This window comes from Chanodichthys erythropterus, chromosome 2 (genome assembly GCF_024489055.1).
Source record: "Chanodichthys erythropterus isolate Z2021 chromosome 2, ASM2448905v1, whole genome shotgun sequence".
In the NCBI taxonomy this organism is placed as follows: Eukaryota; Metazoa; Chordata; class Actinopteri; order Cypriniformes; family Xenocyprididae; genus Chanodichthys; species Chanodichthys erythropterus.
The window spans coordinates 3,080,078-3,107,875 of NC_090222.1; the positions used below are offsets into that span (position 1 = coordinate 3,080,078).

General features: G+C 38.8%; 1 protein-coding gene across 3 annotated transcripts; it reads right to left on the minus strand.

Moving 5' to 3' along the window:
- Window positions 1–27,537, minus strand: arhgef2b (rho/rac guanine nucleotide exchange factor (GEF) 2b). 3 transcript variants are annotated; one of them, XM_067391636.1, is made up of 21 exons: window positions 27,298–27,537; window positions 18,092–18,254; window positions 13,647–13,714; window positions 11,787–11,850; window positions 11,436–11,568; window positions 9,949–10,058; window positions 9,732–9,875; window positions 9,334–9,584; window positions 7,761–7,886; window positions 7,543–7,660; window positions 7,076–7,327; window positions 6,277–6,353; window positions 5,996–6,160; window positions 5,826–5,919; window positions 5,554–5,742; window positions 5,361–5,465; window positions 3,336–3,391; window positions 3,195–3,236; window positions 3,064–3,114; window positions 2,678–2,963; window positions 1–1,487 (listed from the first exon to the last, which is right to left on the minus strand). In XM_067391636.1, the coding sequence occupies exons 1-21, from the start codon at window positions 27,361–27,363 to the stop codon at window positions 1,435–1,437; spliced, it is 2,613 nt and encodes an 870-aa protein (XP_067247737.1). In that variant the 5' UTR covers window positions 27,364–27,537; the 3' UTR covers window positions 1–1,434. The 3 variants fall into 3 exon arrangements, with proteins under 3 accessions (XP_067247737.1, XP_067247743.1, XP_067247753.1); XM_067391642.1 differs by having other exon boundaries at window positions 5,826–5,893; window positions 5,988–6,160; XM_067391652.1 differs by lacking the exons at window positions 18,092–18,254; window positions 27,298–27,537 and adding an exon at window positions 15,692–15,830.
- Between the last annotated feature and the right edge of the window lie 261 nt (window positions 27,538–27,798).

Consider the following 27,798-nt stretch of genomic DNA (forward strand, 5'->3'; position numbering starts at 1 on the left):
TCTCAATGCATTTATATAGATGCAAAACAAAATGGCAAAATACATGATTATAGCCATATATTTAAACACACAGTACAATGAAAAACATTTTTTTTTTTTAAAAAAGCAATATAATTATAAACATTGACTGAACAGCTGTTTAAAGGATGCTTTTCTTCCTCAAACATTCATTTATACAAACATAGACAATATCAACAGCTTTAGTGTGATTTCAAGTGGCCAGAGAAGAATTCACAATCATTTTTCCACTACATTCTGTTATCAATATCAACATTAATATGTTTCATCAGTACAGGAGAAGACCTCCGCTATTCAGAATGATTTATAACCCTGAACCCTGGTGCTTATTAGAACTGTTCAAGTCACTGCCAAATAACCAGGACTCATTTCATGAGCTACATTTCATAATCTTCATCATAATATCATGTGTTTTCAGCAGAGGAACAGAGCTTGCTTCCAATAATATAACAATGGACATTAATAATACAGCTAAAGTCAGAGTATGAGCAGAATATCCTCTAAAGTTTCCTTCATTTCTAACTCATAATTTATTCCTTTCATCAGACATACACCATAAACTGCTTAAATAACAACTGTAAAATGTTGAAACATCTTTTTAAAAAAGACTTAATTGTTCTAAACTATGTTTAATATAAAATGCAGTAACAGTATATTCAACAGAGGCCTGTTCACACCTGACTGAAGACAGCAGAAGAGCAGAATCAGCAGTACACAAATCAGCTTCTGACACTCGTTCACGGAGACGTCCGACAGTATTTACATGTTTTCAAACAGCCGGATTCACTGTGGTGTTACAATACAAAAGCACAGAGACAAGAGAGACGGTTCCTCTGCTAGAACAGTCAGTTTGAGAGTCATCGGCCGCGTCTGAAATCACACTCTCTCTTGAGCACGCTCTTATTTTCAATAAGTAATTACCACTGAAAACTACATTCTATATAGTATGAGTGTGTGAATGTGATCTGGACGCCATGTTGTCATGATCATGTGATCTACCAGCTTCACTGCCCTTCACAAATCCTCTCCCGTGGCCTCATGGGATAGTAAAGTGTCCATCAGATGCACACTTCAGAATCTCAGCAGGAGTTGTAGGTCATCCTACTTCTGTTCCTTTCATCACATACTGTTTTTCACCAACTACATATAGAGAAGTGGGTGATTTCAGATGCAGCCATAGTGTTATGTAACAGCACCGGCGCTGGCCATGTGACTACAAGCGCATTTCCTATTGGTTGACTAGCATTATTCGCAGAGCGATGGAAAAGAGATTACAAACCCCTCTCCGTTAAAAATATCCGTGGCGAGTGAAAGTTGTGAAGTCTGAACTGACGCTGGTTCAGATGAGTGTCCGTGGCTGTGGTGTGAACGGCCTCGAGTCATGTGATTCTGAGAGCGTCTGCAGCGGGGCGGATGTTAACTGTGAGCTTCGGTCCCACACTCACTCTCCTCCGGGATATCCTGCAGGTCTGAGGAGCATCAGAGGAACAAGTTATGCACTGTGAAACAAGCACGTTTTACTCTGCTTCTTGTTTATTTTTATTTTAGTTTCTATCCAAAGCTGCGAATATCAAAAATGTGCATATTAAGCAGTGTTTCCATCGCATGTGTTCAAGAGAACAAAATCATCTCTTGCTGGGAAACTGGAGCAAAATATCAGTAAAAAAAATGTAAGTTTGTAAATATGTAAATATAAGACTGCATGCACTCCACTCGTCTCAGAGTGTCAGAAGATACACAAACGCTCATGTGATCTTGCGTTCAGATGTTTAGGAACACAATCGTGTGAGACGCTGTTTCCACCTGGTATTAAGATGCGTTTTGGTCGATCGGATCACCAGTAGATGAGGCAGACACATTCCCGTTACACCTGGTGTTTTAATCCGTCTCTTTTGTCCACTTTCAACCTCTTCAAAATCAATCCGGTTCAAAATCAAACTTCTGGAAGTGGTGGAAAGTGGACAAGCTCAAAGCGTTTTACATACTGTTATTATGAAATTACTGTACGCATGCAGCAATGCACATATAGTTGTAACAAATGTTAGGATCAAAATGTTGCGTGCAGCTATTTATTTGGCTTCACTCTGTTACATGAAAATTTAAATATTTAATGTCATAATTATAATGTTTTGAGAGTTTACTTATGTGATGGTTGCATTAGGCTATGAATTAATAAACATTTATTGATAAGAACTATTTCATGTCTTTTCATTTACAGTAGCATGATCCATGAGTAGTCGAGTAACTCAAGTATCGTTTTGATAAGAAATCGACTAGCAGAAATCAGTAGTCCTGCAACCCCTATCCCGTTCACACCTGAATTTAGTGTCGTCCACTTGAGATCCGATCGACCAAAACACAAAATACTAAATATCAGGAGGAAACAGAGCCTGAGACGCTTCTGTAGGAATTAAACCAAGTCATTCTGATGACAGATTTGACTTTCAGAACCACCAAACCAACATTTGAGATGCTGCGATGTGATTGGTCCACTGGTTAGTGCAGTTATCCAATCAAGCAGGGAATTTTTGGAATGTTTTTGTTGTGCATTAAGGAATTTATTCAGTAAACATCTTTCCATAGTTTAGTCCGTTACTTGTTCCCGGAGAAACAGACATCAGGACAGTGTGCAGGAGACACACTCCACATCTGGACTCACCTCTGGGACTGTCAGCTCGAGGACACATGCCATCTAACTGATCCGCTGGTTTCTCTGCCGTGTCTTGTGCTTTCTTCGGGTCTTGTTTTTGAACTGGCGCTCCGTTGCTGCTCTTGTCCTGGGCGGCCCGTAGTCGCATCACTTCCCCTTGCAGCAGGTTGTATTTGTGCTGTAGCTCTGTCAGATCGGGCCCTGCCGCCTCCAGCAGAGGCTCACGGGACACGGAGGGACACGAGTCCTTCTGCATGTACACCTCCAGGAAAGAGTCCTGCCGGATCACTGCAGCCTGCAGACGGAGAGAGCGCTCGGATCATGATAAAGCATCTGTCAATCAAATTAAAGTCAGGCGTGTGTGTGTGAGGTCAGTGCAGCGGTGTGTGTCTGACCTGTATCGCGTGCAGCTGAGTGCTGAGGTTCACCAGTCGCTGACACACCTCCTGCAACACAAACACTTCAGACACTCGTCTTTCTTTTTATCTTCAAACAGTTCATTCTTTAAAGGATCCTCAAGTTGTACCTCATTTAACGTCTTGTCCTGCAGCTGGTTCCCGTTCCTGTCCTGTGAAAGGCATTAAATAATAATGATAATCAATAATGAATCCAGTTTCTGTGGAATATCTCACAGAGGAACCTCTTCTGTAGCGTATCAAACCCTCACCTTGTTAGATGGACCGTTTACTTCATGAGTCCCGTTAACTGATATCGTTCCTTCATCTGTTTAGAGCAAAGAAATATGAGAGATGAGGAAACGCTGAAGAGGTTTAGTTTCAGTAATATACCATTTGTAAATACTTGCACACCATGCAGACAATATAAGCAAAAAAAAAACAAAAAAAAAAACAAGAAGTGTAGTTGCTTATATTTATGTATATTAGACATGCTACATAACAACGCATTACTTGTATATTGTGTATATTAACAAAGAAAGCAAACTTTAAGTGGAGGAGAAATGAACTTAAGTTCACTTCAATTAAAAATAATTTATTTTTATGTTCTGTAACTGTTAATAAATGCAAATAATAATCTGATAATCTGTGGTTTAGGCCAGGCTTTCCATCATACTGTAATGCTGAATGGCTATAATTACTCATTTTCAGTATTGGGCACGTTACTTTAAAAAAGTAATTATAGTTACTAGTTACTTCTTACAAATAGTAACTGAGTTAATAACTGAGTTACATCATTATAAAAGTAACTAATTACCATGCAAAGTAACTATTGCGTTACTTTAAAAAATGAAAATAAAAATCAAATATGTCAATTAACTTGGATGCCCCTAATATTAAATATGTCTAAAAATAAATTCTTATTTGTTTAATGCTATGTTTTAAATTCATCTTTTTGATTGTGAAAAGTGAACTGAATGACTAAGATCAAAACATCATAAGATGCGCAATATATCGGGAGACATGGAGTGGGTCAGACATGATTTTGACCACTTCATTAAGTTTAGTTTTGTAGAAAGCCTTTCTTTAAAGTGAATTTCGTTTTGTAAAAATTGTATCTTAATTTTAATCAATGTTTCATCAACCAATTGCCTGGATTTAATAAATAAGAAGCAGATATAGCAGACAAAATCCTGACATGGAGGCGCCGGCGCGATCACTTGCACGTGAACTGGAGCGCATCTCATCAGGCTAAATGAACCGAAACTCAGCGGCTGCTTGCCTCACAGACATGAGTAATATATCTATAGAAAGCTTTGGAAAGAAAATAACTTAAAAACGAAAAGAAATAGGCTAGTCTCTGATCATGTAATCTGAATGAAATGTGCATTTTCTCACACGTCCACAGAGATGATGAGAGTCAGTAATGTCAACTTCATCTTTGCAGCCTACACTGATTCAGAAAACATTACTTTATTAATAAACAATTAAAATATCTCCTTGCTGTTTTTGTCACATTCATAATCATTACTTTTGCCGGTTCTTTATGGCAAGCGTTATGCGTACGCTTGAGTGCTATATAGCCTATATTAAACGCTCATTATAATGGTTTATTCTCTCCAGTATTTAAGAAATCAAATGAATATAAATGTGATTACTCAACTAATGGCTTAAATGAACAACTACTAGTCCAACACACACACCAGAGAAAAAACTTTGCAGGTCTATGACAGAGAGCTACTCGGATGAAAACCTCTTCAGTGCTCAATTATAGTAACACAGCATTTTTTTGTGTCAGTAACGGTAACGGCGTTGTAACGGGAGAAAAAGTCATTCACTTTATTACTGAAAAAAGTAACGCCGTTTATTTATAATGCCGTTATTCTCATCACTGCTTATTTTATCCCAGAAACTGTAGCGAGGCAGCCATGTCATTCATACTGGCCTTCATGTCATTAAGAAAAATTTTAAATATCATTGTTGTTTCCACATTACTTGGGACACTACAACTGTCTTCCTTCAAGTACGCTCGTTTTCCAGTAGAAATGATCTAAACGTTCTCTAAATATGATAATATATTGTAGTATATAAAATTGTTTTCAATGAATACATGCTTTTCTTGCCTCATTTTTTTCTTGTTTTAAGTATAAACTTCAATAAACTTTGTTAGATTTATAGGGAAAATAATGAACATTCAAGCATGAAAACCTGTTCTAGTAGAGCCAAAAACAGCATCAAGACTTTGAGAAAGGGTGTAATAGATAGCTCACGATATACGCTAAAGATGAATAAGGTACCTGTTGTTTTAGAGGTGAGTTGTACCTCTGCCGGTTCACCATTCACTCTGCAGGACTGTGGGCGGTCAACGCAGGAACCCAACAGCACTTCACTCAGTCTGTCCACTGAAGTTTGACATAAATAAGAGAACCGTCTTAATGTCCGTCGGGACTAAGCTCTGTATGTCTATATGGCGTACACGTCTCTGCTTACCCTCAACAATGGCGTCATTCAGCAGCCGCTCCGCCTGAGGAGCGTAGGGTGTATCTGCTCTGAATATATTTCTGGAGTTTGTGGGAACGGTAACACTCTGACCTCCAGTGACCTCGGCCAAATCAGAGAAGAGCGTCACACGCTCTTGTAACAGCTCCAGAACCTCTCGATCCTTCTGCTGGATATCAGCTAGAGAGAGAGAGATAAATGAAAAGGTGGTGTGACGGCAGATGCAGACGAGTGTTGGGAAATAAACCATGCTTGATACAAACCTCTGAGTCTGCGCAGCAAAGCTTTGTCCTCTGTTTCGATCAGAGGGAAATCCTCTCTTGATGGACAGCTGCAAAAGAGAAATATGGAGAGAAGCTGATGAAGTGTTTGGTTTGACTGTGCAGAGATATTTGAGCATTGAGGAGGTGTGATTTGACTCTGACTTGCTCACTGTCTGCTGAATGATCTTCATCCAGGTGTTTCTGTCCTCTTTGGAGGTGGCGTGGAGCTCGTACATCTCTGGAGGCGTGGAGTGACTGATGAGGAACATTCCTCGCTCTTGATTGGCTATATCCCTCACAATCAGATTCTGAAGGCATAGCACTGCCGGTTTGTCCTGTGAAGTGAGCCAGATTTGGTCAGTTTGATTTTGATGTGGGATGATGATGCAGAACACAAGATAAATGATGGGTTGTCAGAATCCACTGATAGAAATAGAAAGCTGAGACTCACCAGACAAGGAAAAATATACTTCTGGTCTTTTTCTTGCATGAACACCAGGATGTCTGTCATTAACAAAACCTGCACATCTACACAGACAAAAGACAGAGTTACTGACAAATCTACCAGGAGATCGCTCACTCACAGCCATGTTTTTCAAGATAAGCGAATGTCCTCATAGACAATGATGACAGCTTGGACAAAGACACAGCATGCCAATTTTCAAGTCAATCAGACCAACGATTGAGTAGTTGTTGGTTTTTTTTCTGTTACAGTGCCCCCAAATGGCCGGGTGTCACAGTTTTTTTCACACAACCTTAGATTGAGCTCATACAAATGTGTACCAATTTTGGTGAAAATGTTCCATTCTGTTCAAGAGTTATTACAATTTAAGTAAAAGTACCTTTTTTTTTGGTAATTACTGATATTTGATCTCCAGAGAATCTTTCTGTACTTGTTTGTTTCTGATTGGGCGAATAACCATGGATACATTTGCAAAAGTAGGTTTAGCAAAAAGCTCAAATATGGCAAAAAAAAATAAAAAATCATGATGGACATGAAATAGGAGATATACGTCTTGAGCCAAGCATTCCAATAATATAAGACTTGAGTCTGTGAGAAATGGTTGAGGAGTTATGGCCAGAGTTTTTATCACTGTAGTGTTGACACTGGCCAATCAGGACGATTCCAAGCCAAGTGTCCCCAAACTGAGCTCCACCATCTGACCAAGCTTCATGTATCCAGGTCTTTGTTCTACACAATCAGTTTTACAGCAGAAAAACAATAATAATAACATAAACACTACAGGCACCTTTGAGTCTGGAGCCTTGAGCAGTCTTCCACAGCAGAGCTCCCTCGTGAATGAGGCTGCGGCGCAGCAGCTCTCCTCCGCGAAACACTCCTCCACCCTTCACCTTGGTCTCAGCTCGAGGGTCCAGACGGGACTGGATCTCCTGCAAACGCTGCGCTCGCTCTAACTCTTGAACCTGCTGATCCACGGAACACAGCAGCTCCCGGATCAGTGCCAGAGAGTGAGCCAGAGATTTACTCTCCTCTTCACTACCTGTCAAACCAAACACAGTCTCTTCTCAGATCAGCGAGGGGAAACCCAGGGCCGATGAGCGTTAGGCCCCCGTTCTCTATCACATACCTGATTTTCATGAATTAATTTAATTGTGTAACATAAAGCACATTATAGATTTTGTTCAAACTGACTTTAGTTTCAAGTGATAAAACAAGGACTGGCGGTAGTTTTGAAGTACGTGTCTGAGGTCTCACCTTTAGTGTTGTCTAGTATGCGCTTGATGAGCACGGGGTATTTGGTGATGCGCTGAGTGACCAGTAAGATGCACTCTTGGACGCCATGGCGACGCAGTAAAGAACCTCTGCTCACCCGCTTGACAGAGCAAATAATAAAAACACAATATATTTTATTAAATACATTCTACACAACAAACGCAAAAGTAACGGTAACCTCATGCATGTCTTTCTCTCACCCGTATGAACTGCTGGAACCTCTTGTCTCGCGCCAGCAGCTCCTTATAGAGTTTCACAGCTTTCAGGTGCCGACTGCAGAATTCAACATAGCACTTCCTCATCTCTTCTGCATTCTGACCTGAGAACTGATGCAAAGGACATGCCATTCAGAATCCAGACAAATGTCTCTGTAGGAACACTCGATCTGAGCACTCGTTAGGGTGCACGGTGTTACTGTGTACATATGGGTGTGTTTATATCTGTTAAAACTGTTGAGGCAAAAGATTATTAAATAAAATATTGTGCCTGTTCATTTGATGATCCTCAGAATCCTCAGTGCCCTTCAAAATGCATTTCCAAATTCACCTTGTTATTTATGTTACACAGAAATCCTAAAACCACATTTTCCAACATCTCTTTCTTAATGACTAAAATAGTTTTATTCTCAGGAAATGCACGGACTGATTAAAAAGTATACATTTAGATTAAAGCATCTGCCAAATGTATAAATGTAAATATCTTACAGCAGTTCAGCAGTTATTCTGAGTGAAAATGAATGAGTGATTATTACTCCCGACCCCAAGTCCCCAGTATGGGTAGGTTTAGGATTAAATGTGGGGGTGGAGTTAGGATTAGGGGGTGGGGTTCAGATTAGGCAATCAAGTTTTTAAATGAGGGGGGCAATATTTGGCAGGGAGTCCAAATTTGGCACAACACTAGTGCACACATGTGCTTCAAATGGATTAGAATGGGAGCGCAATAATTCTACCCTTATTCTAAAATAGTTCACATCCAAAGTGTAAGAACTTAAAATCTCTTCCTCCAATTGACCCTTTGCAAAGACCCGCCCCCCTTAGTTACTGTTGCTTTGTCCGGCAAGCCGTGGCGCTATCACGCCACACACAGTGATAAATGCATCACGGAGCAAAGAGGATACTGACAACATGTCGACAGACAAGACAGAGCAGGTTACTTATGATATTAAACAAGAAATTTAAGAAATTCAAACAATAAAAACCGTTTTGTGGCTCTGTAATGTTTCGTGACATATCGGCTCGCTAACTGATCATCTCTTCCTAATTAGCATCAAATAAACATGAATGAACATCAGAAGGAATGTTGTTTCAAACACGGAAAGATGTCAATATACACACACATTTCAAGTTTAAGTCCACCGAGGTTAATCTTCTAACTTGGACAAAATGGCGGATTCAACGTTCTGATTGGTTAGATCGCTTGTCAATCAAACTCCCGGCGAAAAGTCAATTACAACAGCTCCATAAACTGCAGTGTGTGTCGCTGCTGGCTGCAGCAATATTGACTTTTTTTTTATTTGAAGGCAGACAGTTTGTTCAGTAAATCATGCATGATTCTGGAGGAACTGAGAATCACAATTTTTTTTGTTTAAAATAAAGATTGTGATTCTCCCACGATTCTGGACAGACAACTAAATAAAATAACATGTCATCCACTAGAGGTTCTGACAAAATGTTAATTGCTGCAGTCTATTTTTAAAAATATATATATATTAATTTGATCAACATCGACATTTATGTGTTCTGTTGCACCCCTTATCCTTAAGTGAGTGTTCACCTGCTCCACCAGTATATCTCCCAGCTTCTGGATGGTGAAGTTGCGGGAGCTGCTGGCAGCCAGGCTGTGGTTTCTCCTCTGCAGTAGTTGGCTCAGGAAACTTGAGTGAATAGACAGCAGCTGATCCAGGCAGGGAAAGATGGCATGAACTACACCCATCTCCATCAACACCTCCTCCAGCATGCCTCTGCGAAACACCCCCTCCATGATCCGCAGCGTTCGCACATGGTTCATCTCTGTCTGAATCAGCTCTGAACAACACAGAGTAAAAAGCACCTGAATACCTGTTGTTGTAATTGCTGAAACTAGATAGAAAAAATCTGCATCCTAAATCCATGCAAGAACTGGTTGACAGTGTAAATGCATCCAAAGGACTGTAAATTAAAGAAAAGTCTCACCGTATATGACGTCTTGTCTCTTAATGACATCTTTGCGTTGAGACTGAAGATAAGATGAGTCCACAGCCAGACTCCAGGAATCTGCCTCAAAATCCTTCCCATCCTTCTCCAGCTCCTCCAGCATTGATGTGTAATACATTTCTCCTGCGGAAATGTGTGTGAGAACGCAGCAAACTACAAACACATACTGGTCTGCGAATGTCTTGTCGAGCCGTACCTTCATCATTGAGGGACTCCATGGACATGGCTCTGTTCCTGAAGTTCAGAGAGTCTGTGGAGTGAGACAGAATCCGCCGCAGTCCCAGAGGAGAGTCATCATTTAGACTTCTGTGGGTAACACAATGTCTAGCAAGCGTTAGTCAATGAGGGCTTTGTAGAGGAGCTGTAAAATATAGGGCCAGTTATGGGCCTAGCACCAAAAGTATAACTATTTGAAATGTGGCACACTAATAAAACAGAGTCTTACAACTCTCTGTGGTAAATCTGAGGAAAGATGCCCATACATATTGTCATACACCAATCAGGCATAACATTATGAGTCCCCCTTTTGCTGCCAAAACAACCCTAACCCGTTGAGGATGGACTCCTCTAGACCCCTGAAGGTGTGCTGTGGGATCTGCACCAAGATGTTAGCAGCAGATCAGCAGATGGAGCCTCCATGGATCAGACTTGTTTGTTCAGCACATCCCACAGATGCTCGATTGGATTGAGATCTGGGGAATTTGGAGGCCAAGTCAACACCTCAAACTCGTTGTTGTGCTCCTCAAACCATTCCTGAACCATTTCTGCTTTGTGTCAGGAGCATTATCCTGCTGAAAGAGGCCACAGCCACCAGGGAATACCGTTTCCATGAAAGGGTGTACATGGTCTCAACAATGCTTAGGTAGGTGGTACATGTCAAAGTAACATTCACATGGATGGCAGAACCCAAGGTTTCCCAGCAGAACATTGCCCAAACATCACACTGCCTCCGCCGGCTTGCCTTCTTCCCATAGTGCATCCTGGTGCATCCTGGTTCCCCAGGTAAGCGACGCACACGCACCCGGCCATCCATGTGATGTAAAAGAAAACGTGATTCATCAGACCAGGCCACCTTGTTCCATTGCTCCGTGATCCAGTTCTGATGCTCACCGTTGGCTCTTTCGGTGGTGGACAGGGGTCAGCATGGACACCCTGGCTGATCTGCAGCTATGCAGCTCCATACGCAACAAACTGATGCACTGTGTGTTCTGACACCTTTCTATCAGAACCAGCATTAACTTCTTGAGCAATTTGAGCTACAGGAGCTCGTCTGTTGGATCGGACCACACGGGCCAGCCTTCGCTGAGCCCCGGCCGCCCATGACCCTGTCGCCGGTTCACCACTGTTCCTTCCTAGGAGCACTTTTGATAGATCCTGACCACTGCAGACCGGGAACACCCCACAAGAGCTGCAGTTTTGGAGATGCTCTGACCCAGTCGTCTAGCATCACAATTTGGTCCTTGTCAAACTCGCTCAAATCCTTACGCTTGCCCAGTTTTCCTGCTCCTAACATCAACTTTGAGGACTAAATGTTCACTTGCTGCCTAATATATCCACCCACTAACAGGTGCCGTGATGAAGAGATGATCAGTGTTATTCACTTCAGCTGTCAGTGCTCATGATGTTATGCCTGATTGATGTACATAAACGGAAGTTATCTGTCCTCAACGTGAGGTTCTTTACCCTGCGATGTTGTTGGTGGAGACGCTCTTGTTGAGGGACAGCGTGGAGCGTCCTTTGCGGGAGCCGAGGAAAGACTGTCTCAGTGTCTCTGACGGGTAAATGGCTGAACTCGGCCTCTCCTTCAGTATTGGATCTGGCAAAGGAAACACAGTACTGAATAAAACAGGTTCTTTATGACCAGATCATGTTGAACCAGCAGTGAAACACTATAACTATCAAAACGTCACATCAGATGATCAACTGTGTCTTTATAGGAGTTGCATTATTATTATTACTATTAGTATGAATTAGCAACAGGAATCGGTCATGAGGAAGAGTAAAAGAGGTGAGGAAGGACAGACAGAAACTCACTTTTGCTACGGAGGGCCACATTATGTAAGGTTGCAGTGTTCCTGACCAGCGCCAGCCTCTGTTGCTGCAGATTATTAATATGTTATATGATTTCACATGCATTTATGCACTGAAATATTTACACACATTCAACCATTTCAGAAACCAGGCAATTTAATACAATAGAAATGCAAAATATCCTAAACCTTATTCACTTATTCTGTGTTGTTCTCTCAACATTTAACTTATGTTGACAATTTAATATCCTGTCATCAATTAATCTCCCTCTTGTTGTTCCAAACCTATAAGACTTCTGTTAATCTTTAGAACACAAATAAAGATATTTTTTAATGTTATTTCATCATTTTTGTCCAACTGCAACCAAAACTTTAACACCTAAGTACAAAACAAGATCGTAAAAGTAATCCATATGAATGGAGCGGATCAATCCAACTCTTCTGAAGACTCTTGGACTTTTATTTACTGTTTAAACATTGATCAACACACAAATATAGAGCACATCAAATACTGTACACGGAAGCTCAAATCTCCACGCTTGACACATGTGAACAAACCTCATGGGTTTTCCTGCATTAAGAAAGTACAGTTCAGCTTCCATGTTTAGTTTTTGATCGCTCTATGTATGTTCAGTGATCAGTGTTTATAGTGAATAAAAGCCTAGATTAAATCTGTTCATCATATAAATCGATTGTGTCTCTTCTGAAGACTTCGATTAAACCACTCCATTCATATTGGTTTATTTTACGATCATTTTATGAATGTTCTGAAGCACCAGAGTTTTGGGTGAAATCTCTCAGGTTTCATTAATATATCCTCATTTGTGTTCTGAAGATGAACAAAAGTCTTACGGATGTGGAACGACATGAGGGAGAGGAAATGGGGTGAACTAACCCTTTATAATAATTAGGGATGCACCAATATATCGCCCGATAATCTTATTGGCAGATAAAAGCTATCATTTTCACTATCGGTCATCTGCCAATTGCTTATAAACAGCCGATGATCGGGACCGATTATATACTGTCAATCAAAAGGACGTGTCAGACTGCAACTAATACTGTGTGTGAAGAAAATGTCTCTTGTGTTGAATTTAGAGCAAGTTAATGTGGCAATAACACAGTTAAACACAGCTAGGTCAAAGCAGCTCTAGTCCAGGGTTACCTGATACACTATACATTATTTGTAGCTCATCCCATCCTATGTGTTTTGTTACTTCTGATAAGAAACAAAATCTCAGCTTTCAAATTCTGTCCACTTTATCGTGAAATTCAAACAATAAATAGCATTTGGATGCTCTCGTGACAGATCTCTCTCTCTTTTTATTTCTAGTTATAGCACGGATAAACATGAATGAACATCAGAAGGAATGTCGAAAGATTCAGTACAACTTACTGAAATGAATCATGTCTCATGTCAGTGTTTCAACCACTGAAAGATGTCCATAAAACAGCTGGAGAACAATACGTAATACGAGAGGAGCTTATTTACTGTAAATTATATGTGTGTGTTTGAATAAATTTGTCATGAAGACAAGTGTTTATGAAATCTTATGTGCAAATGAGTTTTATACAAACATTTCAGTTTTTATTTCTGAAAATAAACAGCAGTTGAATATAATAGCTTGTTGTTACATCTAGTATTATAGAAATGTGAGAGGGTGTAGCATTAGTTGGGAGAGATTTTTTTCCTTAAGAATATCAAACTGTAGATATCATTCAGCTCCATGTGTAACAATGCTGCCTTTTTACACAAAAATCTTATAAATTTCATCCCTTGTGCATCTAATTGTTGATATGCCAAATCATCTGATGGTCATACTGATGAGTTAATGAGTTAATTCTCCCCGCCCTCGTCTCTTACCTTCTGCTTCATTTTGGCGCAGTTGGCCAGTGTGTCACGACAGCGGTTGTGAATGGTCACATTGCAGGCTGGGAAGATAAAGGAAGAAGAAATAACATCACTGATTATTACCCTCATAATCTCATGACATCAAATACAAATTCAAGCAAAAGCTGACGTTTGTTTTCAATACAGCCGAGGATAAATGAACGCATGAATTCTTGTTCCTCATATCACTCTCTGTTATCTTTCCCACATAATATAATATAATAAAATAAAATCATGTGAATTCTTTTTAAAAGATTCAGATCAATATTTCATGTGCATTTGTTTATTTGTGAAGTTGGCGTGTAATCTTGCGTTCAGGGCGCTGGTTTGATCAGTGACAGCTGTAGGTTAACCCACACACTTCAATGCTTTCACACAGCTCTGGGTTGGTTTCAGACGCACATTCCCTATTTAACTATTTTATTTCATTATTTAGTTATTTTTTAAACGGATTCATTTAGCTAATAATTATTAATGATAATAATAAGTAAATAATACATTGAAACATTAGCAAATGGTCTTCAAATATTTTTTTAATCAACTAAACATTGCCTTAAATAGGTCAAGTGAAAAGTTAGCAATAAAATGAAGAGCAAAGAAACACTACACGCATGAAAAAGAAACTACAATCGTCTTTTCCTCGCTTTTGTGACGTATATCTGAATGAAATGATTGTTGTCATTTGGTAATAGCTGCATTCTCAGGCCTTGTTTTTGACATAATTTTTAATTTAATGGTGACTTTAAAGCACAAATCTATTTTGACATCAGATTTATTTGTTCTGTCTATAGCTATAATTGTTAATTTTCACAATTTTGTATTCCATCCCACATTTAAACATGGATACAGCTGTCACTCCTGAAGTTTTGTGTTGTGTACTTAGCAGCATAATTAATAAAACTTATGAAACATGTCAACATGGGTTATATCCACTCTCTTTATATTGACTGCAGCTGTCAATCACTTCAGCTCAGCGTGAGCGCACTGATTATAATGGGAGTTTTTGCAAGAAACAGTACAGAACTCAAAGAAGCTGACTGCACTGCACAAGACATGTCTTATTTATACCGTGTTGATTAAAATGAAAGTAGAGAAATTACAGCTCAGAACTGAAAACTCTGGCTTTTTGAGTCGTATTGAGTAGAACCTGACTTACACAACGCCCCTGATTGGCCACTGTGTTTATGCACTCAATAGACATGTTTATGATTGACTACAGATCTCAACAAAAGCATGTAGTACGCATTTAACCTCAGTGATCATCTCTATCTGCAGTGTATGAACTTACGGTCCAAACGCCCCTCTGAGTGCATGGGTTAAATCAAATATAAATCAATATAATAAGGTTAAATTCTGACCTCACGATTATATACTCTTACAGGGGGGGTTACCATCATGGATCATTTTTAGGATTTGTTTTAAATACATTTTGTTTTAATTTATTTAATAACAGCTCATCAACATACTTTATCACTAGAAAAAAATTAAATAACCATTTAAAATGTAAGTAATATACAATTATTTAAGACATTTCTCCTTATATATGCCCTTATTTCTGAGAGTGTAGAGAGGAACTGTTTTTATCAGAGCGTCTCGTTTGGGGCCTGCAGCGCAGAGGTGTGTGTGTGTGTGTGTGTGTGTGTTGGGTTTCAGTGGGAGTCAGTGTCATCTCTGCTCTCAACAGACCAATCTTTGTTCTGGTCAACAGCAGCACTGGGTGACATCTCTGATTCAGACAAACTAACACCTATCATCACATTTGCACACACACACTCTGTCACACACACTCATACTTGCATATGCGGTTTACAGGGACTTTCTATAGGCATGTGTTTTTAATAAAATATTCTAACTCGACTCCACAGAGTTCACACACTACACACATCAGACTACAGCCTCACTGTTTGTCAGAAAACACAAATGACGCACTATACACTGTGTTCTTATGCACTCAGCTGTGTAGTGAATGATTTTAATAAGGTTAATTAGTCATTCAGTATTGGAGTCTGATCTCTGACCTGCTGATTAAAGCTGTGACCGTCGAGAGCATGAAGTGTCCAACATTCAACACTTCGTTTCGTCCGGTAATTAAGTGATCATCCATCCGGGTATTTAAAGCACACTTTTTCACTACTTACACTATTAATACTACAAAACACATAGAAGAGTGCGCACCTACTGTTTTAAACCATTTGGTTTATATAGAAACAGGAAGTGTTCATGGTGTAATACCAAATCATTATGCAATATTTTTTAATAAGCCATGTACACAAGCACACATACACAGTTCATAACAACATCATATTTATGGCCTTTTCCCACAATGCTTCTATTCACAATTCACATAATATTAATTTTTGAAAACGTTATAGGATTAGTTCACTTTCATATAAAATTTTCCTGATAATTTACTCACCCCCATGTCATCCAAGATGTTTATGTCTTTTTTTCTTCAGTCAAAAAGAAATGAAGGTTTTTGATGAAATCATTCTAGGATTATTCTCCTTATAGTGGACTTCAATGGATGGTTGAAGGTCAAAATTACAGTTTCAGTGCAGCTTCAAAGAGCTTTAAACGATACCAGACGAGGAATAAGAGTCTTATCTAGAGAAACCTAAAAAAATACAACGGTATATGCTTTATAAACACAAATGATTGTCTTTTAAGTGCTAAGTAGAATAGGGAAAGTGTAGGACACACAGTGTAAGCTAGTGATCATTTGTGTTTATAAAGCAAATACCGTTGTATTTTTTTAGGTTTCTCTAAATAAGACTCTTTAAAGCTCTTTGAAGCTGCACTGAAACTGTCATTTTGACCTTCAACCATTTGGGCTCCAATGAAGTCCACTATAAGGAGAATAATCCTGGAATGTTTTTATCAAAAACCTTCATTTCTTTTCCACTGAAGAAAGAAAGACATGAACATCTTGGATGACATGGAGGTGAGAAAATTATCTGGAAAAGTTTATTTGAAAGTGAACTAATCCTTTAAATTAAATTCCATGAGCTCAAAAAGACAACACACACACACACACACACACACACACACACACTCTCTCTCTCCCTCGTGTTGTGTTTCTGAGGTTCAGACGGAGCCGGTCAATGATATTGAAAGTCGAACAATCGAACACACACACAATCAACATACAACCACATCTGACAAGGTCACGCACTCACTGACAGGAGTTAAAGAGGCTTGAAGCAATCTAGACAACATCTGACCTTCACTGACCGAGCCACAAGACTCTAGTCCGATCAATATGTTATTGGACCCTGATTTTCCACAATGGAGTCAGGAACTGACCTCATTTGCAGTCTTTTTAAATAAGGTTCAGAAGTGTTGTGGCTCGGTCTCAGACTCAGAAGACTCGGGATTTTATCTCAAGACTGGACACAGGAGAGAACTACTTTTCCTCATCATCCGAGCATTCGCAGTGATCATGCTGAAAATGGCCTGATAATGTCTGATTAATCATCTGATATATTAATCACGACTACAGCCACAGTTAGCCCATAATGTATGAAGTAATCACTTATAGACGTGTGTGTGTGTGTGTGTGAGTGTGAGAGTGTGTGCATGTGTTGAGTGTGTGACAGACTGTGTGTTAATCTTTCTAAATGCTCCAGATTACAGGCGGAGGGGAGGATTCTGGGTAGCAGCTGTGCACACGGCCGAAGGGGGGCAAGAAGACAACAAAAGACCTCCGTTCTGTTCAACAACAACAGCTTCAGAAGAAGGCCATCCGTGCATTATCTGCTCATGCCTTACACCAGATTAAACCACACACACACTACAATTACGACTTCCTTACACTGAAATATGACCCAGTGCCACCAAACCACGACTTTAACATCAAACCACTCAGTATTAATGCGCTCGATCACCTGTGTGTGTCTCAGCTCCCCTCCTCCATGCTATCAGCAATGATGCATTCAAACCCCCACAATGCATCACTCCTCACCACTATAATTACTCACCTGCATCTGAATAAAGATCTGCTCTGTGTCCTCAAACCCTCGGGACTCACACGACCCTTCAAGGTCAAGGTTTAGCCCATGCCAACCGCTTTACAGAGATCCTGTCATCGTTTATCAACTCCAGTGAGTTCATTCACGTCTTCTGAGGGCATGTGATCATGTCACATGATGAACAGAGCTAAAGTGGCTTTTCTCTCTCAAATCAAATCAAATCAAATCATGTGTGACGATGTCATGCCGTTGAGTTTTTCCCACACTGCTTGTTTTCTGTTTCAAAGGTTTATCAAACTACAGCGCAGCTCTCTGGTTCTGTTTCATAAGACACAAACGTTTCTCTGAAATTATCCTTCATGTGCACCTGAGTGTGAATGCTACAGTGTATTTCATGCAGTGACAGAAGAGGTCAGAGGTCAGTAGTGTGTCGTGACGAGCGAGACTCACTCGGGCAGCTGAGCGCTTCTTTGGCGGTGATGCTCTTGTTGCAGGCGGAGCAGAGAGTGGTGGCGGACACGCTGAGGGAGGTGAACAGGTGACCGTTGCTGTACCGAGACTCGCGCTCCTTCGTCTCCTTCTCCCGCGCCTTCATCCGCTCCTTCTCCTTGTTCTGCACACAGAAGTGACAGGACAACATGTCATTCATCTTTCACTATGATGAAAGTTAATATGACCACAGATCAGTGAATTCTCACAATAAACACACACACTGTGCATCAGATGATGACAAACAGAGATGAATGCAGCTCAGAATAGGGTTGCACTGGTGATTTCTGCTGTAGTCAGCTAGTTAATGACAACTCATGGTCTGCGTTAAGGTGGAAAATAATGAAATCAGGGTTTCGTCTCTTTGTCATTGATCGCTTTATTTCTAGTTTCATTGTGTTCATTTAGTTGTCCGTATCAAATTCAAATGTACTAAAGTGATCTTATATATATATATATAAAAAACATTAAATGCAAGTAAAGCGTCTACTTTCATGTTCAGGTCAAATACAAAATATATTTGTTTTCTTGGCATTTTCAAATAAGTGTTGGCTGTTATAACAAAAGGACTATTGTCTTATTGCACTAATAAGTATTTAAATAACCAGGGGACTTTTGTCCGGAAAATGCAGTTCATAAGAGGTCATTCAGTGTAACGGGTCAAGAAGCCCTTCTGAAATCATATAAAAACAGATGTGACCTCATCAAAAGGCCATGTGGTGCTGCAGAAAATGAGTTTATTGCTCTTAAATTGTTGATAATTCCACCTTTTCATGGTGTGGTAGACTGAGTTACAAAAATGCATGTCATTCAGTGAAACGCCAAAAAACACTTTTATTAGAAGCATATGTTGTGAATAATATATAAGCTGAAGAAGAAGTTTGGTCATTCATGGTGATGTTTTTATCATCAGTGTAATATAATTTCTGTTTCACCACAGTCCAAGCAAATGTTGGCAAACAGAAAGTATTCATAAATACAGCTGCGAAGAGTCATTTTTGTGGCCGAGCAAGTCAGAAACAAAGTGACCGGCTAAGCAAGCATGGCAGGAACTGTGGAATAAAATGCACATCTGTCATTTACTCAGGAATATTATTAAAACTAATTTAATGATACAGACTAATACTAAAAACCATGTAATTATGGGAACAATGGCAATATTATATCCCTTTTTGGCAAAATGTCAATCAGAGTAACAGATTTATGTACAAATGAAACAAATTATGTACAAATTCTGACCTGTACTTATATAAAATATATATAAAAACAAGTTATCATTAAAAAAAATGTAAAAATAAATATATATATATATATATATATATATATATATATATATATATATATATATATATATATATTTGAAATAGTGACAAATTGGTAAAACCTAGCGGTTTGAAGGATAGTGGTAAAGTATAATGATTTAAAAATGACAATTAATTCATTTGAGGGCTGAACTGTGATCCTTAAATGAGTCTTTTAATTTGTTATCAAATGATTCTTGTGTTAAATTTGCTTGACAATTTTTTTTTTTTTTTGGTATATAAATATTGTTACACTAAATGACATTTCAGTGGGTAAATCATGGTAAACATGTATAATGTCATTATTTTTTTGCGCCGAAAAATATAAAATTAAACAGGACACATTCTAATGCATGGGGGAAAAACTATATTTAGAGCTGTATTACACTTTTATTGTTTTGATGACTGAAATCCTTTTTTCGTCTTTGACCCAGAGATAGAAGACAAGCATCACAAGCTCTCTCTTTTCACAGGTCAGAATCTCCGACATGTTGTGAACACACTCTTCTAATGTCTGCAGTTCAGCGTGAGCTCACGGCAGCAGATCTCTTGTTCACATTATAATAAGAGGATTCGTGAACTCAGTTTGAGCAGATTCACACTATTTTAACACCTCTGATGCTGTTGAATTCAAGTGCTCAACACACGTCTGTGATTGGCTGCATTGCCATGTAGAAAATCTGCTCTCATTTCTGTTCCAGTGTGACTAATTGTTAATTAGTTTAAGTAATTCACTCACATTCTACTAAGATATTTATCTGGAGAAAAAGCAAACTTCTGTTTACCCAGACAGAATCTGTCAATATCCAGAGGAAAACATTACTGATGTTGCAAATTACCATTTGAAATAGTTTTAGAATTCAGTCTGTGAAATTAAAGCTCTAATGCATTTCTAAAGTTCAATTCTAGTTTAAAAATTCTCTTCAGAAGGCTATTCAAATTAAACTAGCATAAGTATTAGACAGTAAATTTGATTAATAAAGTATATACTTGAAATAAAAATGGTCACCTTTACAATATTATTTTTTGTTAGCAATTTAAAGCAAGTTGTATGATTATCTTCCATGGCAAACAAAAGCATACAATATGTAATGTAAAAGCTGCAATAAACTGTAATAATCTGTCAAATGTCATTAAACAACAGCATCTCTGACTCTCTTCAGCCTGAAACACATCACACAGCATGTGGGAAATGATGATGATGTGGATCATGTGGATTTGACTTGTGTGTCGTCTAGTCGTATATTTGTGTTTAAGTTAAGATGAGAAACCTGTGCTCTGAGAGAGAGAGAGAACCACACAATGAAGAATCAGTGACGGCTGCCCTTTGACCTCTCCAGCTCATCAAAAACTATAACAACATACATATTAGAAGAGCACAACATATCACGGCTGTTTAAACCAATGTGCCATCATCAAGGCGTTTCCCTTTAGGCAGGGTTTGTTAGTGGAGTAAGTGCCAGTTATAGACAGAGATCTGCTGAACAGGAAGTACACAGACACTACTTCCTCTTGAGTGGAGGAGTCTGAGCTTAAAGTCATGAAAGGGAAGTTGCGCTCATCCATTCTTCTCTATTGTGTCGTATGTCGAGTGAAACGCTTCTCAAACAAGCACAAATGTAGGGCGAGGCTTGATTTTGTCTGTGGAGAATTGATTGGATGATTGTGGTTTGCTATTGGTGGATCTCATGTGAGTGACAGGTTGCCCCGCCCTCGTCATCAGAGAAGAGAAGAGATGCTGCAAGAGGAAGATATTCAGATTCACGATTACCAGAACATGAATTTAACACAATCATGATGTGCACTGATAAATCACTTATAATCAACACTGCAATATTCCATAAAAACAAAAGAATTGTCAGTTTTGTTTTCATGGTGATTTTAAACATCAGGATCTGGACGGTGGAGGTTTATATATGAATTAAATGATGAAGAATGACAGATTGGAGATGCTGTAGGCCGACATGTCTTCTGTTTTTACAGTGTCTTTCAAAAAGAGGTGAGAACACGTGTTTGTTTCTGTGTTTTGTTTCCTGAGGGCAAACTGGAGACAGCAGGGCTGACGTCTGTGAACGAGGCCGCTGCCAAACCCAGATGATGATCATCAGATATCACCAGAAGAACAGACCTGAACATCAGCAGGTCTCTCATGATGATCTTAACAGAGACTTCTCTGATTCCATCCCGCTTCAGGATTGTGGGTAGTGTAGTTCTTTACAGCAGTTTTTGTGAATTTAAATATGTTTTTATTTTTTATTTTTTAGCAGTGTAGAAATCACAATGACAGATGAGCATATATAATCCCACTCAATCTTCAAGCCAGACGTATACATTAATGCAAAAAATAATAAAGTATAAAAGAACTTTAATGCATTAATTATGCACCTTATAATGCATACCACAGCTATAATATATTAAAATACTTATTTTACACCTTTAGAAAGTATAATGCATTAAAACACATGACAAACAACCAGCTTCAGATGTAACAAGGAATGTGCAAATGTTATAGTGCATTTTAACTTTGGTTTTTATTTATGAAAAGATATAATGCATTAAAATGTACGGTAACACTTTATAATAACTGCACGCTGTTAAGCATTAGCTAATGGTTAATTCATCACTTATAAAGCATTAATAGACATTAGTAAGTAATTTATAAATACAGCTATAATTGCTTTATTCATGATTTATAAGCATATCTAAAATGTGTTTAATAATTGTATTTTCATACTTCATTTCTGAATTAAGTATTACATTATTTACAAACCAGTTATTTAGGAGTTATCAGTAGTTCATTTAGGAAGTGTAAGTAAATGATTAATAAACTTTAATTTTATACATCTTATTATTTAGACACATAGTAATAGTTACTTAGTGTGTTAGTAAATGTTTTATTAACACATATTCCTACTGCAATTCATGATTAATTCAGGTAATTATAAAACATTTAAAAGTGGTCAGTTAACTATTTTCTAAAGTGAGGACTGTTTATGCTTTGTAAAGCTTTTATAAATGAGATTTAAAGGTTCAGGGATCTTCTGCACTGCTGTTCTCTAATGTTTTAAAGTTAGTACTGAGGTAGTTTTGACACTGTGAAATATGTGTTAACAAAGCATCTATTAACACACTAAGTAACTAATACGATATGTCTAAATAATAAGATGCATAAATGTACATTTAAATATTTTACTAATCATTTACTTACACTTCCTAAATGATCTTATGAACCACTGACAACTCCTGTGAATAATGTAATACATAATTTAGAAATGATAAATTGACCATTAATAAAGTATGAGAATACAATTATTAAACTCATTATAGATATTCTTATAAATCAAGAACAAAGCATTTATAGCTGTATTTATAAACAGCTTACTAATGTCTATTAATGTTTTATAAATGATGAATTGACTATTTACTAATGCTTAACTAATGCTTCATATACATATGCCTCTATAATCCATTATTCATTAAGTAAAGTGTTAGCGGTGTTACTATTAAGAGAGTCTGAGTTTGTGTTGATGTTATCTGTATTCTCTACACAGTTTGTTTAGATATAATGTGGTTTTATGGTTCCGTTACTTGGGAATGTCGTTGTTTCAGTGAACGAGAACAGGTCACATGTCACTGCCGTGAGCACAGGTTTGTGGTCATTAAGTGAGCTCATAGCGGGTAACCGGTCGAGCCGGTTCACAGAACGGATCTTTGTTACTAGTGAATGAAAAAAAAACAGTTTTTAGGCAGTTTATTAATCATTAACATTAGATTAACTGGTTATCAGAATAATCGTTTGTCACAGTCTGTGGAGTTACACATAGATGCGCTTGCTGTCAGGAACATCCTTTATGCCACATGGAAACACTTGTAAAAACTGGAACATTTACAGGTAGTATAGTGTAAGTGCGCTGAAGAAAACTCGCCTCGGGCACGTTAAACGTCACTCATCTGGCAGCAGGAGGATCACGATGTAGTTTGAAGCTCATCTCATGTTTAAGGCCACCATCAGCTCTGTGTCCTTCCTTCATTAGTTATCTATCAGAAGTGTGCGCAACATCAGAGAATATTGATATAAACCATACCGACCATCCTAGAGGGCAAACATGCAGTTTGAAATGGTTTGGTAGGAATACGTGTGGTGTCACAACCCATAGTGTGAACACAAACCAGTGTCAGAACATGTTCCTGCTATCAGAACCAGTCCGAATGGAAAAGATCATGGAAGTGTCTATTTATTTTTCTATCTTGAAATAAATACTAATAAACAAATATGCAGTACATTCGTATAGTTGCATGTTATTATCTGCATTCATCAGAGTTTCCTTCCTTCGTGTTGCGAGCTTCTTCCTTCTGAGAAGCACGACTGGAGACGATGAAGTTTGGTTTGCCGTTCTCTTGTGAGGTTTAGGACACATTCTTCCAAACATCTCTTTGTTTTTCAAAGGATAAAAGGGTTTGCAAAGACATGAGGGTGAATAAATGATGATTTTCCTTTAAAATCGCAGAGTTTTAGGTGAATAATAACATGGTCCAGCACTGTCAGGTATATGATCTTTCATTCATCTCACCGGCTCTCTTTGTTCTTTTCAGTCTGTCTGTCTCTTTTGTTTCTCAGTCTGAACCCCACAGATCTCTCTTTTCTCTATGAAACATTATCCTTTCAATCACACAGCTTTCCATTTCACATGCTGCTACATGTTTACTTACTGCCTTTGAAGCTTTATTAGCGTGAGAATGATGGTCGAATGTCAACAGTGCAATCAGTTCAAAACCAACATTAGCCAACATAGACCATATTAATTAAAATCGCCTGAATCTGTAAGTACAAACTCAACACAACTCCTCCTTGTGTTCGAATGATGGTTCCCCTTCAAACCGGTTTTCCCTCATAATGCCACACCTTCACTCATCAGCGATCAAACATCACCTATAAATGATAGTAATTATTAAGATTTCTCTAGTTGGAAATTGGTTAAATGCTGTTAGAGCATAAGAAACAACATTTATGAGACAATTCAGGTCAGATTTTGTTCCTGATTTGAAACACATCAGCAAGCAGTTTTTGTGATTTCAGGATGATCACATTCATGTACAGAGGAGTTGGTCTTGGATGTTGAAACAGCTGTCCGGAGGTGTCACAAATATGACCGCCGAGTACGTTTGGACACATTCTGCAGAGACTACAAGTAAAACTGAGCTTCAGTAACTAATCAAGTAGGTTCAATCAACACGTGACGATTGACAGAAAACTTTCACATTCTCCACGGGTAAATTACCAGTAAATTCCCATTTACAGATCATGTGTGATCAGGACCTTTTCAAAAATACCAGTATGAGAAGTTGTACCATTACCAATATATGATGCTGTGTGTGAACAAAGAGCAGGATGACCGGTCATCCCCATACGCCCATCACGCATAAGGAAAAACTAATGCTGTCAAATGGGACAGATAGTGAAACTAAAGATAGTGAAACTAAAGGTCATTTATTCTGATGACCAACATCACAGGGTTTACCTGTACTTTAGTACCGATGTGTGAACAGGATCTCAGCGGTGAAAAGACGGAAAGCCGTTGCTTGTGTGAGTATTTATCAGAAAAGTCAATCTGGTAATTTTACGGTAATTTTCAGGGTTTATTGTGAGGCTAATTAGTGATGACACTGAGAGAAGCGGCGTTTGAAATTCTAGGATGAGGACGATCACATCCGAGTGACATCTGAAAAGCCCTGTTCCCAACACAGAGAAGATGAAGTGCAGAACCACATCATCAGAAGATCGGTGGCTGGATCCATTGTGAATGGTGAAGTGTGAATTGTGTCATTATTTTGAACACTAGCTCACCCGAAATAAACACTGTCATCATTTCCTCTCCTTCGTGTCATTCTAAACATGTCTTTCGCTCATCTTCAGAACACAAATGAAGATATTTTGATGAAATCTGAGGGATTTCTGTCCCTCCATTTAAAGTGTTTTCATCCCAAACTCTGACGCTTCAAAACGTTCATAAAGAGATGGTGAAATAAAAAGTCTTTGAGTTTTTGTGCAAGCACTTATATGACGAATTCATAACGACACCCCCTTAAAGGATTAGTTCACTTTCAATTTAAAATTTCCTGATAATTTACTCACCCACATGTCATCCAAGATGTTCATGTCTTTCTTTCTTCAGTGGAAAAGAAATGAAGGTTTTTGATGAAATCATTCTAGTATTATTCTCCTTATAGTGGACTTCAATGGATGGTTGAAGGTCAAAATTACAGTTTCAGTGCAGCTTCAAAGAGCTTTAAACGATACCAGACGAGGAATAAGAGTCTTATTTAGAGAAACGATCGGCCATTTTCTAAGAAAATACAACTGTATATGCTTTATAAACACAAATAACCACCTTCCAAGTGCTTCCGCTTTCCGTATTCTTCAAGAAAGCTTATGCTGTATGTCCTATACTTTCCCTATTCTACATACAAAAAATAAACTGGCGTCACGTTCACCAGTTCCTTTTTATCCTGGAATGGTTTCATCAAAAACCTTAATTTCTTTTTGACTGAAGAAAGAAAGACATGAACATCTTGGATGACATGGGGGTGAGTAAATTATCAGGAAATTTTATTTGAAAGTGAACTAATCCTTTAAGGAAAGTGACCAATTCATCGTGTTTAGACACCGGTCAGCTGTCCACACGTTTGGAAGTGACTCAGATCGGATGTGACTTTTGCATTTTCTTCTGTTTACACGTGCATCAATATCCAATCTGTGTGCGGTGCGAGTCCAAAGTCAGATTTTTTGACGAGACCAGGATGATGTTGGCGAGCCATCCGTAGACACTCCCACGGGCAGAGCGGCTGATCCCAAAGGAAAATGCGGCAATCTCCAACATCCAACTGGGAGCAGGAACCTCACCGAGTTCAGCTTCTCTTCTTCACCTTTCCACCATTCGCTGACCTCAACCCATCATCTGCTTTCCCATTCACTCCCATGAATTCTGTCATCGCTTCTGCTTACCTTTGTGTCCAATAAAGACAAAAATCCCTGCAACATCTGCTTTATTTCATAGACTGAAACTTGGTCTAACAACAATCAAATGAAGGAAAACTGATGCAGTTCCACAAAGCAAAGGTCAGGACTGTTTTGTGAGGTGAACTTAACATGCCATACACCAACATGAAGATGAATCATCATATACAGGCTATTGAAAAAGGGAACTAACCGCGTCACTTCTTTAAAAATAAAAATGCCAAAAAGGCAAAAACTAACACTCAACTGGACATGTGTGAATATAAACTGGTTTACAGGAAAATGTGTGACATGCAGACTTTACACAGCGTATATAAGAACAAAGACGGGATGATACTGTGAGAAGGAAGGACAAAGAGAGATGCGGTAAAATAATAAAACGCGTGCCCGCGCGTCAATCAAACGCGACAAATGTAACTTTTGCGCTTTGTGAACGCGCGCGATGAAGCCGTAGTGAAAGCCGTGTAACATGCAGTAAGAGCAGCAGTGAATGCCGTGTAATGTGCTGCAGTGTCTGTCTTCTGTCCCTCCCCCATTGATTCCCTTCAGTGCCCGAGACAACGTGTTCATGCTGCCGCACAATGGACCCGTGCAGTCGAGTACAGAGACACGTATATACACTCGTCAACTACACACAGACAGGACTGTATGAGCACAGGAAATCCTATATATATCTTCACTTGACCAAATAAAGGAAGCAGAGCAGCAGAACCACTGGCCAGAGACGTTCATCAATGCATTTGTTCAATAATGTCACTGTGTTCTTATATATACGTGCTTTAACAATAATGCTTGAGTAAAGAACAAAAATAGCTATATAATTCATGCATAAGATAGCGTTTATAACTCACCTTTATGTTAACGTCCTTCATTCTTTCCTGGCGTGCTTTCGGTAACGGGTCCGAGGCTCGGGACATCGCGGAAAAATGAAAACTTCACCAACAAGAGTCGGACTGTATATAAATCCAGTTGTTTGAACCTTATCCAGAGAATAAGCATCCAGTGCGTGAAGAAATATCAAGAATAAATGCATGTACCTTACAGCTCCATTTGGTCTCACGTGAACTGTGTGTTTAATAAGATGCACTGGGTTTTTTTTTTTTTTTTTTCTTCTTCTTTCACAGGAAACTCCACATCCTTCATGAGATACTGACCCTAAGCAGACTTTCAACCAATAGCAGTCGTGCATTTCTCTGACTGACAGCCGATTGACCAATCAGAGTGACCGACCCCGCCCATCACAGCTGCTGCTACAGTAGACTACAGCAGGACGCGCCACATGGTGTGTGTGTGTGTGTGTGTGTGTGTGTGTGTGTGTATAGGGAAATCCTGACCTGAACAAACACTCAAAC